This window comes from Larus michahellis, chromosome 24, assembly GCF_964199755.1.
Source record: "Larus michahellis chromosome 24, bLarMic1.1, whole genome shotgun sequence".
Lineage (NCBI taxonomy): Eukaryota > Metazoa > Chordata > Aves > Charadriiformes > Laridae > Larus > Larus michahellis.
Genome location: NC_133919.1, coordinates 4,284,708 through 4,300,525, shown reverse-complemented (window position 1 = coordinate 4,300,525; position 15,818 = coordinate 4,284,708). Strand labels below are relative to the sequence as shown.

The window sequence follows — 15,818 nt, the reverse complement described above, 5'->3', positions numbered from 1 at the left end:
CAATGCATTTTAGCAGTTTCTTAGTGGACAAACTCCTTCTGGAATAAAAGCCCTAGCTGACTGCTCTTTCTGACAGGCAGCAGCCTCCCTGCGCGGCTCTGCTGCAGCTTGTGGCAGGAGCAGGCAGTACAGGAGCCCCCTGTGAGAGCCCACCAGCACCAGCTCCACAGCAGGATGCCATGCAGGAAAATCAAAATCTTCACCAGGAATATGATTTGCAACTTGGGACAACGTCCAGCAGCCTTACGATGGTGCCCTTGTTGAGAAGAATGAGTGCAAAAGAAACCGTTCCTCTGCCTGGTTGAGAGAAGTTAGAATGTTTGGAAAAGTAATGTTTATTTCCTCTGTCAATCGAGGACAATCATTCCTCTTAGGTGTTACACTGTGAGCTAATAACACCCATGATTAAAAAAAAAAATCTAAACTTTGAGGCAACACAGGATCTCAAAAAAGATTTTCCTAAAGATTTCTGGTAGATAAGTTTGGGGCGTTCCAGGATTCTCCCATCGTCTCACACCTCAGGATCTCTGTTCAGGCGTTGAAGCCAGCGGTCATTTGCACGGGTGCTAATTTGTGGCCTTGATTGAGAGCATGATTTCGTGACCCACTCCTGCGTTTCTTTGGACTCTGTTGGTAAGGAAAGAGATCAGAACTGAACATGCAGGTCTAAGCTAATCTATCACAAACAATATTTCAAAGGGAAAGAATGAAAGTCTATTTTTAGGTCTGCATTCTAGATTTTATCTTCTACAGATTTTCCTGATGTGCATATTCTCATTGCGTGCTGGCATACGCATTTTTGTCTACCTAGGTTTTTATACTAATATCTGAATTTTTAGTATCTCAGCATTTTCATAATTGCAACGTGCAGATTTTTCTATGACATTTTAACAAATCCTACAACCTTAGCTTTCCAGAGTAATTGTGATTCTCTAAAAGTTTAAGTTTCAGGGAAAGAAAACAAGTTACAGTAAGAAAATATGTATATGTAAGAAAGCAAACAGAAATAGGTCTTTCCTCATGTTATCAGCAAAGATGCTGATAACCAGTTTTGTCCCTTAACCTTTCAGTAGTCATGAGATCTCTATCGCTTTTTAAAAATTGTTTTTAACTTAAGTAATGGTAATTGTGATTGCCACTGCCTGATGACATCTTGCGGTGTTAAGCCAATATCTAATGATTTAGCAAGTCATAGCAAGCCTTGTGCATTCGGAACATATAGCGAAACGTGTTTTGCAGGTGCCTGAAGTCCAACAGTGCATTATACTTGTGTGTAGGTAACAGCCTCGCTCCTTTGTTTAGACCCTGGGGTTTTAACGTAGTTGCCATGGCTGACCGAAAGCAGATTTATTTATTTTTTTTCTGACAGGATCTTAAACAGGAAAATTTAATATAGCAGGAGACAAATCTAGAGCAGTGCTTTTTCTTAAGAGGGTTTTTTTTTCTAGCTTTTCAGTTTTCTGCAGTTTATAGTGTCTTACATGAAGCAATTCTGCCTGAGGAGTAGAAGAGAAGTGCTCTTACAAAGCGGGGCGGGTTGAGAATCGGCTGACCTGCCAGGCAGGGAGGGTTGTGATCAGCAACACGAAGCCCAGCTGGAGGCCGGTCGCTCGGAGCGTACCCCAGGGATGGATACGGGGTCCAGTACTACTTCACCTCTTCGCTAATGACCTGGATGATGGAAAAGAGCGCACCCTCAGTGCGTTTGCAGCTGGGAGGAGTGGTGGGTACGCCAGGTGATTGTGCCGCTGTTCAGAGGGACCTTCGCTGGCTGGTGGAACAGGCTGTAAAGACCGTTATGAGGAACAGCGTCTTGGGCTGCATTATGAAGAGCATCACCAGCAGGTCGGGGGTGATGATTCTTCCTCTACTCAGGCTCTACGCAGCCCTGGTGAGACCACATCTGGAGTGCAGTGCCTGGTTCTGGGCTCCCCAGTACAAGAAAGACATGGACATACTACAGTGAGTCCGGTGAGGAGCCACTAAGATGACTATGGGATTGGAGCGGCTGTCCCACAGAGAGAGGCTGGGAGAGCTGGGATTGTTCAGCCTGGAGAAGAGAATGTGCAAGGGAGATCGGACCGATGTGTACATGTGCCTGATGGGGGGGAGTAAAGAAGGAGCCGCGCTGTTCTCGGTGGTGCCCAGCGACAGGGCAGGAGGCAGTGGGCACACACTGAATTACGGGAAGTTCTGTTCGTACATAAGAAAAAAGGTGTCTTACTGTAAAGTGATTGATCCATGGGTTGAGGAGTCTTCATCATTGAAGTTGTTGAAATCCCAACCAAACGTGGTGGCCCTGAGCAACCTGCTCTAGTTGACGCTGGCTTGAGCAGGGTGGTTCGTCTAGGTAATCTGCAGAGGTCCTTTCCAAACTCAGCTGTTCTGTAAAAGTCAAGGAGAGAAGCTAGGGTTTAATTTGAAAGTAGTAATATAGGGGGTTTGTTTTCTTGTTTTACATAAAAGCTAGTACTGTGACGGTATTAAGTGGCTTTTTCTCATGGCTTGTTTACTGTCCTGCCTCTGCCCTTTGCCTGTGAGAAATCCTTTCTCGATGGTCCATTTCCATCCTTCTCCACCTACGTGCATCATAGCAAGCAAATGTTCCTAAAGCTGAAAACTGGTAATCTTAGTTTGAATATTTAGCGTCTACAGCGTGTTGTATTGGCACTACCAGACTGAAATGATTTTTTTGTGTGCTTTTCTCTTCCCTGATCTGCTTTTCAGGCACTTCGCCAACACAGGACAAACCTTCCCAGAGGCAGTCAGAGAGCACAAACTGCAGCCCTTCCAGAAAGAGATCAACATCTGAGAGCACATCTTCTACAGGCAAGTAATATTTCATAGAATCGTAGAATGGTTCGGGTTGGAAGGGGCCTTAAAGACCGTTTAGTTCCAACCCTCCTGCCCTGGGCAGGGACATCTCCCACCAGACCTGGTTGTTCGTGTTCGGTGGCCTTGTTTTCGGGACTGCTGCTGTACGAAGATCTGTGCTACTACAGACAGCCGAGACGGCGCTGCTGTGAGAACTTCAGCAGCAGCAACATGTTCATGGAGATACTGAGTTTTTCCACTTATGTTTTAGGATACAAGTGCTGCAAACCGGGTTGTAGAATAGGGAAACTTGAGCTGGCGCTTGTAGAAGCAGCAGCATGGATATGGCAGAATGGAGTTTGGTTCCTCACCAGGTTAAATTAGTCTTCATGAAGCTCAGTGCTTTAATGCTAGCAAGACCTGTGACGCTACATTTAATCAATGAATTAAATGAATAGATTAATTCCTTCCCGGGGAAGAGCTTGACTTCTCCGCTGGTGTGAAGGCAGACAGTTTTCTGCCCTTGGGGGGATAGCTGTTAGGATCTCAAGGCAGGGTGTGCTGTTATATTTTCTTCGTAGCATGTGAGAATCGTGCTAAGGTGACAGGGGATAACAAGCAGCTTGTGCCGGTTGTCACTAATGACACAGTTGTGAATGACCACAGGCAGGCCAAAAATTATAGTAGGAAAGGGGTGGAAGTACCGAAGGGCATGGGAACGCTGGTAGTGTTCTCATCAATTCTGTCAAATGAGGCCTGAGTTTCGATGCACAAAATCATGGTGGAGCTGAGCAAATGTGTGCCACCAGGATACTGGGGGAGCGGGCATTCTCAGCCACGGGGTCTCATCCTGCGCAGGTTGCTGCTTGAGGAAGTCCGTCCATCTTTGTTCGCTTCCCGAGGAAGGGAACGATGCTCCTGGTATGTTTTGAGCTTCCTTTGGTAAGGAGGTCAGACTTGTGCAGTCACACTGTGTGAACGCGTCCGCGTTGCTCTGTCACATTTTCACACCTACGGAACTGTCAAATGGATGGACCAAATTGTCAGAGGGAAGATCTGAAAATGTTCATTTCCTGTAGATTACAGTCAAGTTGTCAGCCAGTTAGTAAAACCAGACCTTGTTTGCAGGCCCTCTGAGGAAAACGTGATGTGAGCTTACCTGGCATTGGACACAAAAAAATCCATAGCGTTGACCAATGTTGTAAGAAGCCCAGCTGTAGAAAGAACTCCTGTTAGCAGGATTCAAACATTCTTAGACACTGAAGCTGATCGCAAATTTGTAGTAAACATCCATAGGATTGGTGCTTACAGAACTAGTTACGATTTCCGTATAGGAAGAATGTGCCAAAACTGCTGTTTCCTCCTGCCTTTAAACAGATATTTGCAACAGATGCTGTATTCAGCATACGCTAAAGAAAGGCATCTGCCGTGAAGAGGCGTTCTCGCTTTTTTCTCTCTGTCTTGTTAACCTTCTTTTACTTACTCATTTTAAAGGGGCAACTGCAATCGGTGTTAGTCTGCGTATAGGAAGGTGTTAAAAGTTCAGGCGTGTTTTGTGCAGGAGAGAGCATAGGAATGAAATGAATCACAAGTTTATCAACTTCAAAGTCATTAAAGTGATGATGCAGCTGAAAAGACCAGTCTTTGTTATATTTTCCGTAGGTCTGGAATGCATGTGGGATTTCAGCGCGTTTGTCAGAGAGCTGCTTTGTTACCAAGAGCTGCGAGGTTGCCTGAGCCGGGCTGCAGCTGTTTTGGGGATCACAGCCTTCCGTTGTGCCATCCTTTAGGATCGGTTTCCAAAGAGCCGCTAGTTCAAGGACATCCATTAGACTTAGTGTCCGAATGTGTTGTGTAGTTCGGTTGTCGTTGGATGGCGCAGCTGTTTACGGAGCTCACTGTGTGAAACAGATGGTGTTTCTGTGAGGAGCCCTCAGCTCCATTCCGATGTGTATTTAAAGACCATAAGAAAACAAAGACTAATTTATCTTTATTATTTCATCTAAAATTGAAAGCCGAACATGTAAATCCCTCCAGCTCTTTCAAAGTTGTTCAGGTTGCTAGGTTTTCCAAGGGATTACAGTTAGGCTTACGGCAGTGACCGGACAAGTATGTTTCTCTGTTCCTTTTTCACCCTGTAGGAAGAACGTTGTCCATAGGAGGATTTTTAGAACTTGTTATGCTGATCCTTCCTCCTTTAAATTGTGCAGTCGCTGAAGCCCGTTTTGATTTGCAGTTGCAAATTCATGACTTTGGGATCTTAATGAGGAATACATTTCTCCGGAGTACCACACTTGGACTAGTGAGTGCTAGGACTAGAAAATAGTTATTTTAAACAGTTTGTGCTTTATCTCTGTCAGCTAATGCATAATCTCCCTCCTGACAAATGGTAGAAACCCTTTTATAAAAACATTTCGTGTTCTCCCTTGAACAGGTACCTTTACGCTAGTACGCGCTCTTCAGTCTAGGACCCACTAGTTTAAGTAGATCTAATCTAAATAATTGGCCACAATTACAGTAACATTTTGTAAATGCTAACGTGCAATTGTGATATATTTATGAGAAGACAGCATCCGTTTTATTCCAGAAAGAACAGGGTTTCTTCTGATTAAATGTTATCACTAAGAACCAGCAGGGGAGCTTTGGGAAGCTCTTAGTTTGGAACAAATCCCTTTTTAATACAGTATAATCTATATGGTTGACCTGGAAATTCTCGTTTTCAAATACCAGCCTGCAGCTCTAGAGCATATAACATTTAGTTTAAAAAGTGAGATCTAACTTTACCTCCTGTGTAAATTAGCCTTTCTCTTTTGTGCAGATATTTTGATTTACCTTTATGCAGGCCTGTACTTCATTGCAATCGGTTCTGTCATCGTTATGTTTGTCTTTTTGATAAAGAAGCTGCAAGAGCAATGAAAAAGTTGTTTCAGTACTTCCGGACTACAAAAAAGAAAAATTAGATTAAAAACGTTTCAGATGTTGTTCAAATTTTTTATCACTATTTAATTTTTCTGTGCACAGAGGGTTTCTTATTTTTAGTGTTGAGAAGAGTTCTGGACTGTACACACAGAGGGGATGCCCTCATTGCTCCTTGCTAGTAGAAGTGGGGGACTGCGTGTAAAGAAAGAGAAAATACTTGTATGTTAAAACTGCTGATATAAAATGCAGACTTTTCACTTACTTGCGTCGCTCGGTCTCTTTCCCGTTAGAACTTGTGCTACAGAAATTGCTGTCTTGTCATTGAACGTTCCGGGCAATTATAGGATTTAAAAGGCTGCCAGTCAATCCAGCTCCAGTATTGTAGTTCCAGCTTTATTTGATCGTATCTCAGGTCTGTTCGGTACACGTCTGTCTGTGTTTCAGCGATGGGAGTCCCTGCCCGGGGAGCAAGGCTGGCAGCCGCCGTGGAGGATCCAGTGGACAGCTTACTGCAGCGCATGGCGCAACACGACGGCCAGGCTCCTTTGGACAAAACCTTAGAAGCAGTCATGGCAAACGTGTCTGTCCCGCCATCAGCTAGTCCTGCTCGAAACCACAACAGGGAGAGAGCTCTGGGGAAACAGGACAGCCTCGTCGCTCCAGCGGTTCCCGGCAGCTCCTGCAGCGACAGCATCTCGCTTCTGTCAGACAGGCTGCCGAGCAGCTACTCCCCACATCACCTCAAGAGGAGCGTGGTCGAAGCCATGCAGCGACAAGCTAGGAAAATGTGCAATTACAACAAGATCTTGGCGACAAAAAAAAATCTTGACCACGTCAATAAAATTCTGAAAGCCAAAAAGCTGCAAAGGCAGTCACGGACAGGGAATAATTTTGTGAAGCGCAGGCCGGGTAGGCCCCGGAAGTACCCGATGCAGGCCGTCGTTTCCATGCAGGCTTTCCAGGCGGCTCGGCTGGTCAGTCAGGAGTTAGATAAAAGACAAGAGAGCAGCAGCCCCTTACACCTTGGACCCGATACCATCACAGATGTGATTGAAGCTGTAGTGCAAAGCGTGAACTTGAATGCAGACCACCGAAAAGGCTGGAAGAGAAAGAGGTGGCTTGCAGAGGAACAGGCCAGGAAGCGACAGAAGTCTTTGCCGGAGGACGAGCAGGAGAGCAATAAGAGGTAATTCCCTTACAGTTTTGTACCCTCAGTGTAGTCATTGTGGATTTTATAACATTTGCATCCGTGAAAGAATCCTACAACAATGAGCTGTGCTTGTTACATTTGTTTTTATTAAGGAGTTCAATTTAGAGGGAACCAACACGTCAGTTTTAAGTGTGCTTAGAGTCTTCCTAAATTACTGAGCACACCCTAAAATGGGATGGAATCTCAGATAATCTAAACCTTTTGGGTTGGCGCTTGTGTCTCAAGTGAAGCAAGTTTTATGGTTGTCTTGGTGAAGAATACTTTTAATGGGCTGGTAGCAGGTTTACGGATGAGATGTCACAGCAAAGATTGTTCCTTCATCATGTGCAGAATAAGGAACTGCGCCATGGGAATCTTAAAAGAGTGTTACTCATTTGCGTTACAGGCGAATCCTTAGAAGCAGCACAGAATGTCAGGTGAGAGCAGTTGATATGCAGCAAATAAAGAGTAAAACCGAGGCAGCAAGGAGGAGTTCAGGTGTGCACCAGTGTAGTCGCTGGCTAGTAAACCAGAAATCTGTCTCTGGTCTAATCACATGCTTATCCCCAAAGTCACCAATACAAACGGATCAAACTCTTCCTGAAGTCTTCCTTCATGTGTTTTCAGAATAGTTCTGAAAAAGAACCATCCATTTGTGTTTCAGAAATGAATACTGTAATGTAGGCATTTAGATTCGCAGAACGTTGCTGGAACCGCATGTTCAAAGGGTGTATTGTATGGCTCTCCTGATGCCCAAGCAAAGGTTTCCCGTATACTATTTTTAGAGTACAAAAGCAGATAGCACGAGCCACCTTCTAAATTACTCAACTGAGGCTCCAAAGGATAAACGTTATCAGTACAAACAACATTCTTTTTGTAATAATTAATAACAACATTACTATTAAAAGATCATACATTCCTTGTGACTATGCTTAGCTGCCACTTGATCACGATCATTGAGTTGCATTTTTTTAAATAGCTGAGACATGCAGTAATTCGGAAACATGACATTTTTTTTCTGCTGACCACATTATAGGGAGGAATAATGAAATATGGTAGATGACCTTTAATCTTTACTTTTTCTTCCAGTTTTTCTGAGACAGTAGCTGAACCTTCCAGTCCACATGATGCCCTTGGGAAACCGCACGAACCTGAAAACACTGAGCAGCCTTTGCCTTCTCTAGCCCAGCGCGAGAAAAAAGCTCCTCGACCCCCAAAGAAGAAGTACCAGAAGGCAGGGCTCTACTCTGATGTGTACAAAACAACAGAGTAAGTAATACCACTGAAAAGCTGCTGTCTGATATTCCCATGGAAACTGTCTTCTTTCAACTAGAGCCATAAAGTGCTGCTACTAATGAGTAGCTGAAATAAAACCATCAACTTAATTCACGCCTGTGAAAAATTGCATGCATGATAATTATCAGAATCTGACCCAGTGAAGATTTAAAATGTAACCCCAGTCAGAAAGCAGCCTCGAGCAATCTGAAAGTGTTTCTGATTATCGACCTTGAAAAGGTAAGAGAGCTTCATTTGATAGCCTTAACGATCATGGCAGTAAAAGTGCTGGGAAAGCCTGAGGTGTTCAGGTACCGAGTACAGTGACTACATAAAAGGGGCCATTGGGTTTCTATTTTTATTGACTGAATCATGACGACCGGTCATCTTTCGTGTGACAGAGTTTCAAATACGCACCCTGTTCATTTCACAGTTAAGTGAAGTTCATCTCCTTTATTTTCTATGAGATGTTTAGAGCAAAAATCCAGCATTCATTTAAGGTTTTTTCCACCGGTTGTCTCACGACCTAGTGTACATTAGAAAGCGGACATCTCCCGTTCCTCGTAACCAGCCCTCTTCTGCTTCCATTTGTAGTTACGTGAGTTTTCTACAGCCGTTTGAACAAATGTGTTGAAGTCAAGAATTTGTGCTTCTCTTCTAATATGATCTGACAGATTAAAAGGCGAGAAAATTTGGCACCTTCCCACTATGTTGTAGACCACTTAAAAATCTGCAGAGACCACTGGGAGACTGCTGGCGTGATTTATCAGCTGCTCCTGGTGCATTCTCTTTCCATAGTAGAACGAAGGCATCAATGAAACGATCAAGACTCTAAGGAAGGACAAAAGATCTAGGTCTGATCAAAGTGAGACCACTGATGTTGCTAGTAGTTTGAAAGCAGATGTGCTAAAATTTTTAGCATTTGGACGGTCTGTCACTGGTATACGCCGTCATGCAACATTCAAATATTGTATCATAAAAATTAGGTCTGTTGTCTTAGGAGAGGACCTGAGTGAGTCTTCTCCTCTTCTTTATTATTAAATGTTAGTTACATTGTCAGTCCTAGTCAGCCAATGCAGGACCCTTATTTCATAGACAGTAAGCAAACATGTAATTTGAAAAATTGTATGAATACAGAAAGTGAAAGTGAAGGTTTGTAGCTATTGTGGATGGTGATGGAAACGAGTTCATCACCCTGGAGAAGGCCGTGACAAACAACCCTCCCTGTCCCATTACATTTTGTGTTGCGGTTCCCTGGAAGTTTAAAGAGGTCTGACTTGGTCTTCCCCTCTGCCTGTTCCTCCACGTGCCAAGTTCTTCCCTTGCGCTGACACTGATGTTTATGGTGAGCTGCTTAAGAACACTGAGGAACTTTACGCTACCAGGGACGCAGATGCTGCCTGCCCAATGTGAAGTACTGCCCTGCCCGGGTGTTCCAACCCTGATGCTGAAACAAGTCCTGGAAATGCACGGTGGGGCAAGGGCAGAACTGCGGCCATCGTGATTTGGGTGTCCTGTCTTACAGCAAGGTGCGGCTTGAAGGGCCGATCCCACCTTCGTGCTGGCACTGGGTCACTTCTTTACTAAGTTGGTTCAGCAAACTAAATCAGCAGAACAATAGTCACTTTTTTATAATTAAATTTCTGCTGATTTAACTTGCTGTTCCAGTTCTGCTGCGGTGTCAGACACATGTCAGTGCAAGAGGAGAGCAGAAGGTCATGTTGTTATCCCATTATTTATATAACTTCCTGCCGTATGAAAACATGATCTTAGTTGAGAACAAAAGCGCAACTCCGTAATCATGCGGCACCCTCTAGTGATGGTACAGTTAAGTGTTAATCACCGTCTCCATTACAACAGCCCTTGCATTCGCTGTTCGTGGGTGTTGTACTCACCGGTTTTCTGTATTTCTCTTCGCAGTGTTCAATTGCAGACACTTTGCCTTAGACCGTTTTCCTGCTCTATTGCATCTTTCTTAAATACTTCCTAAGCGTCATTAGAACATAGCAGGTCGTGAAGGTGTTACTGGGGTTTACTGTTACAATTTCCAACCTCTCTCTACATCAGTCACATCCAGCTGCTAAACAACAGCACAGAAAATGTTTGTCCTGTCACTGCCAGTTTTGGTTTACTGTTAAAAGATAAAAGTCTGCGTTATTTCACTGCAGCCACGTGAATTGTACGATTTACCTCAACAGGATTTCACTCCAACTCACCTTGGTCTAGAAACTTTATTAGCACAGTGAAGAAAGCTCCGACTTTGATTCCTTTCAAGTGAACTAAGAATAAAAGGAATGGTTTCTGGAGTCAGTCTCCAGTTCTGCCTCGATTTCCGGATGTAATTTTATAGCCAGCATAGCTGATCTGGCGTTATCCGCCATGTGAGTTTTCCAGAATCCTCAGCTCCCACTGGAAGAGTTACACAGGTCTTTTGGTGAAGAGAAGTTCAGTGTGTGGTTGCACCTTTGAAAACAAAGGAAGATTTTGTGTAGGAGTCGTGACCTGTTTACCCAGCAGTGACTTCCCTAGGGGAGCGCAAAGTCTAGTTCACCAAAGAAATTTAGTAATAGTTAGTAAATTAGTAATTAATTTAAATGTTGTCTGTTGTTTAGGGAAATACAATATTTTTATCTAATACATGATTCTTATCAATAATAACAAATATGAGTCCTCATTGCAAAAGTGTAATGTATAGAATTTGCTGCGGCCGACACTGAGTTGCGTCTCGCCCATCGTTAGGTACCCACAGCCGGCCCAAGTTGCATGGACGGCGTAGCTCAGTGCGGGCCTCAGCGTAAACACCAGGCAGCGTTTCCATGCGATAGGCACGTTGGTCCTCCAGGGCCTCCATTTTGCTGACACTAGAGTTTGTGGAGCCGCAGGGTAACTCAGAGTAGGTAACTGAACATTTTAGAAGCACATCCATTGAAAAATCAGCCAGCTGAATTAAAATGACGGTGCAAGTGAACCGCAAATGAATTGCAGTTCAGCAAACGCTTTAAGTTGGCATAAGCTGACATTGCACTAAAAGAATCGGCTTCGCTTTCTCCTCACCTTTGTGGTTTATTCCTGTTCCTGTGCCGTCCCTTCCTTTGTCCCGTCACGAAGACCAGGGCAACTGGACCAGGCCGGGATGGTGATTCAGATGAAATCCGACCTTCCACTGTAGGTTGCCTGGTGCAGGTAACCTTGTGGTCACACCAACAGCAGAAGGTGGGGAGCAGCAAAGCCAGCTTATACTGACTCAAAACGTTTGTCAGACTCCGGCCTGAGAGAGAAAATTGGGCTCTGCTCCTCCAAAATGAAACTGTGCATTCCACAGGGAACTAATCCCAGCCAGTGTGGTAAGAGTGTAGAGAGAAGACACTAGAAGCTGGAGAGGGGGAACAGAAATGGAACGCAGTATCAAAAAGGAGGGAAGGAGAGAAAAGGCGGTACAGGAGAGCAGACTGTGGTCCTGGTCTTTGCTCCCTTCTTAATTTGCCTGAGACTTTAGGCTGACATTCTGAGACTGAGCCTGACCTCCCGCCTTTGCAGAGCAGTACAAAATGGTCTCATCTTCAGCAAAAAAATCACTTTGCCATTGCCCTGTTGTCAGGAGCTTGCAAAGAGAGGCCAGTTTAGTCTCTTGTTGGTAAGTGGACCATTTACAAAATGGGTGGTTTAGATTTGTCCCCACAGAAACTGAACCAAACAACTTTAGGCAGTGCATTATAGAGAGGGAAGCCTTTCGTATCTAGCCAGGCTTGTGTTTCACTCTGCCAAGCAATCAGAAACGTGCTCTTCCAGCTCACTGCTGAAAGTATGCTAAGTACTCAAAAGGTTAGGTCTCGTTCCTCTGTGGTTATTGGTGAGGTCTCACCCTCTTTGAACAGGCTTGCTTGAAAGGGGGAGTGATCCTGGCTTTCTAGAGAGATCTTTTGCTTTCCAGCTGCAACAGTGCAACAGTTGTTCCATCTGCTTATTGAGGGAAATGTCTTACAGAGCATGGTATGAAAAGGAGCAGGTACCTATCCTCCATAGCAGCGCGATCGGCTGATCCTAGGAGGATGTGAGGAGGTTTGGTCCTGGGAATTCCTGTGACCTGTCCCGTCTGTAGCGAGGTGTGTCTGGTTAGTGAGTGTTTGAGCTTAGTTAGAGAAATGACATGAGCACAGTGGGATCAGAGCAGTAGCAAAGGAATTGTAGACTCATAGAATGGTTTGGTTGGGAAGGGACCTTAAAGACCACCCAGTGCCAGCCCCTGCCCTGGGCAGGGACACCTCCCACCAGCCCGGTTCGCTCCAAGCCCCGTCCAACCTGGCCTTGAACCCCTCCAGGGATGGGGCAGCCACAGCTTCTCTGGGCAACCTGGGCCAGGGGCTCACCCCCCTCACAGCCAAGAATTCTTTCCCCACATCTCATCTCAATCTCCCCTCTTTCAGTGTAAAACTGTTCCCCCTCGTCCTGTGGCTCCCCTCCCTGCTCCAGAGTCCCTCCCCAGCTTTCCCGGAGCCCCTTGAGGGACTGGAAGGGGCTCTAAGGTCTCCGCGGAGCCTTCTCTTCTCCAGGCTGACCCCCCCCAGCTCTCTCAGCCTGTCCTCCCAGCAGAGGGGCTCCAGCCCTCCCAGCATCTCCAGGGCCTCCTCCGGCCCCACTCCGACAGCTCCATGTTCTTCCTTTGCTGAGAAGCCTGCTGTCATTCCCACAGCCCTGGGTGAGGCGAGTCGGACAGACCGGGCAATGGTGCGCAGTGTCAGCCAAGAGTCCGGATGGCCAGACGAGTCTGTGGTGACGAGGCAGGCGCAGGTTAAGTGGGAAAGTCAGTCTGCAGGTCAGGATCAGGTCTGGTGAGGGTACCAAGGGTCAGACGCAGCCCAGGATTGCCAGGCAGGTCCAGGGTGAAGCCAGGAAGCCCTCAGATCCACAGCTCCCATGGATCTCCCTGTGGCTGAGCTGGAGATGGCTGTGCCGGGAGGTGGTCTGGGCAGGGGCAGAATGCCCCGGGCTGGACGGGAACAGATCTGTGGGGCCACGGGCGCAGGGTGTGGGTGGAAGTCCCCCATGAGGCTGGTCGGGGTCATAAAGGTGTGTTAGTGGCACTTGGGGCCCCGATGTCGATTTTGAGCTTCTCCAAGACGATCAGCACGCCTCAGCAAAGCCAGAGGGAGAGGGCTTCTCGTAAAGAGAGCAGCTAAACACAAAGCCAGAAACTTATTGCCTGCCCAGAAACCCCAACCTAAAATAGCTCATCCTCTTCCTAGTGGGAATATGTGGGGCTGTTAGTACAGACCTTTACTTGATAGAGAGGCCTTTTTTAATTCATGAGGCTTTTTTTGCATGGTATTTACGTTTATAAAACTGGGTGTATTGTTTATACTTGATTATTTTAGTATATTCCCTTTTTTGATGAATAATGATGCTTTATTTTGACATCTCAGCCGTTCCCTCTGAAGTCCCTACAAGTATTGATGGCCTTTGTTCAACTTACTGATTTGTCATAACAGTTTTTACGTGCCTCTAACAATCCTTCATCCTTGTGTTTGGAAGGAGAAAGAGGAGGCTCTTTCCCCACTGTTCTTGGTGACTAGGTCTGAGATGGGTGTGTCTGCAGTGCCCGAAGAAACTCGTGTTATATTTTGTGTTTTTATATAATTGTCTTCTGCATTTCCTTTCCACACGGGTTTCCTCCTTGCAGTTTATTTACCATAATTTATTTTTCCCTTGGCTTTCTTTACACTGAATATGTGGATGTTAAAGGGTGCACGTTTGGCTTGAATTAAGTCACCTTTCTGTTGAACGTTTTTCCTTTTTTCTCTGCCTTTGGTTTAAGGATTTCCTTACCTCTTGGAAACGGAGGTTCACACTTTGTCTTTTCAAAACACCTTTCTATTTCCTCTTGATAAGAACTCGCTTTCCAGGTCTTGTAAGCAGTTACTTTATGGCCTTTCTTTGCAAGTCTTAGTGATTCAGTGCGGCACAACATGGAAGGAGAGAAGGCGTGAGTTGTGGGGGTGGTTTGGCTGGGTTTTGGGGGGGTTTGGTGTTTGTTTGTTTTAATCCTCTCTAGAATATCATTTTTGCCTGGTGAGCAAAGGACCTGCCTATTTCCCAAAGCAAATGAAATTAATTCCTGCCATCAGTAAAAAAAAAAAAAAAAAAAAAAGAGGGTCATAATATTTAAAAACCATAAACTGTTGCTTGAGAGAATGTTACTGCTTTTTGGTTAGGATAGCTGTGTATCCACATGTACATATTAAGTTAAATGCAAGTGTATCATAAAACTAGAACCTTGCCATACAACGCTATTAAAAGGAGAGCTGTTTAAAGAAGAGCGTGTCGAGCATCGTTTCAGCAGTATGCCATAGCTTTTATTTCTCTATCTAAAATTTAGTAACTTGTTAGACTTGTGGAATAAGTACCAGAAATCCAGAAAGGGTCAGAAGAGTATATGAACCACAAATTATTTGCCATTCATCAGTTCTCTTTCTGACCTTCAGTAATTATTTTTAGGTATGGATGTCTGTATCTCAAAATTTGTTTTTAACTTGCATTTGCCATTCACTAGTTAAGTAATAATACCACATTTTTTATTGAGTCAGCTTTCAGTTGTATGTCCAGTTATCAAAATACATCCCTTAAAAAACTTCAGCAAACTTTAATAGGCTTCAATACCATTTTAACCTTTGGTATATTTAACATTTAGAAGTCTCTCCTGAGTGTTGCAGGGCTGCAGGACTAAATATAACCACGTCGGTTTTTTCTGTCCGTAGTTTGTCAGTAGCCAAAGGGAGACGTTTATAAAGGATAGCTTACTGAGCTCGGTGCTTCGACATCTGCCTGACCCGTACAGCCGTTCTTATTTCATACTCCTGTTTTTTCCTTCTGTAAAGGGGGGCGTCTCGTTGCTTTTTTAACTCTGATTTCTGTGCTTTTCCTGCTTTTCTTGATGAACAGCCTTCTGAAGGAGCAGCACGGGAACGTTTGCTCTCAGCAGATTCGGAAAGCAGCCACACTACATGTATGACGTGTCACATACCTAAGCAAGAAACATCAGATATGATCTGTTGATCTTCTCTTACTTTTGTAATTTTAGCTATTTCTTATCTGTCACATACTAGGCATTTAAAGTTGATGGTGCCCCATTGGGTGTTGCCTGAATAATAGTTATGGAGAAAAATCAAATCATGAGCTTTGAAACATGTCATAAAATTACTGAAATTAGTTCTGTTTTACCTCAAACCAGGACAAAATGGATGTGATGAGTGTATTTGGCAAGCGACCTGGGAATGAATTTTTTTTGGCCATTTCTATTATTATTCTCTTGCCTGATGCTCTGTGTTTTTTGCAAATGACAGGTGTTCCTCATTCTGATTTTATTTTTTTTTTTTTTTGTCATTGTCATCCACAGTCCGAAGAGCCGCCTCATCCAACTAAAGAAAGAAAAGCTGGAGTACACTCCCGGAGAGCATGAGCATGGATTGTTTCCAGCCCCTATCCATGTTGGTGGGTACTTCTTGTGTGTTTCCGTTGTTGGGAAACAAATTTGGCGCTTAGGTGACGTGAAAGTACTCTGGACTTTGCGGTCTTTCTGCCTCTCCCTTTTTTCTTTTTTTATTTTACCGCCTTGCGAGGTTACGCG

The 15,818-nt window shown here is 44.6% G+C and overlaps 1 protein-coding gene across 2 annotated transcripts in view; it reads left to right on the top strand.

Annotated features, from left to right (window-relative positions):
* The window catches only part of ASH1L (ASH1 like histone lysine methyltransferase), a 63,835-nt gene that overhangs the window by 25,290 nt on the left and 22,727 nt on the right, over positions 1-15,818 (top strand). For both annotated transcript variants that reach the window (XM_074566801.1, XM_074566802.1), the window contains 4 exons: positions 2,728-2,829; positions 6,178-6,919; positions 8,012-8,191; positions 15,588-15,682. In XM_074566801.1, coding sequence (XP_074422902.1) covers positions 2,728-2,829; positions 6,178-6,919; positions 8,012-8,191; positions 15,588-15,682 — 1,119 coding nt within the window. The remainder of the gene's footprint in view (positions 1-2,727; positions 2,830-6,177; positions 6,920-8,011; positions 8,192-15,587; positions 15,683-15,818) is intronic.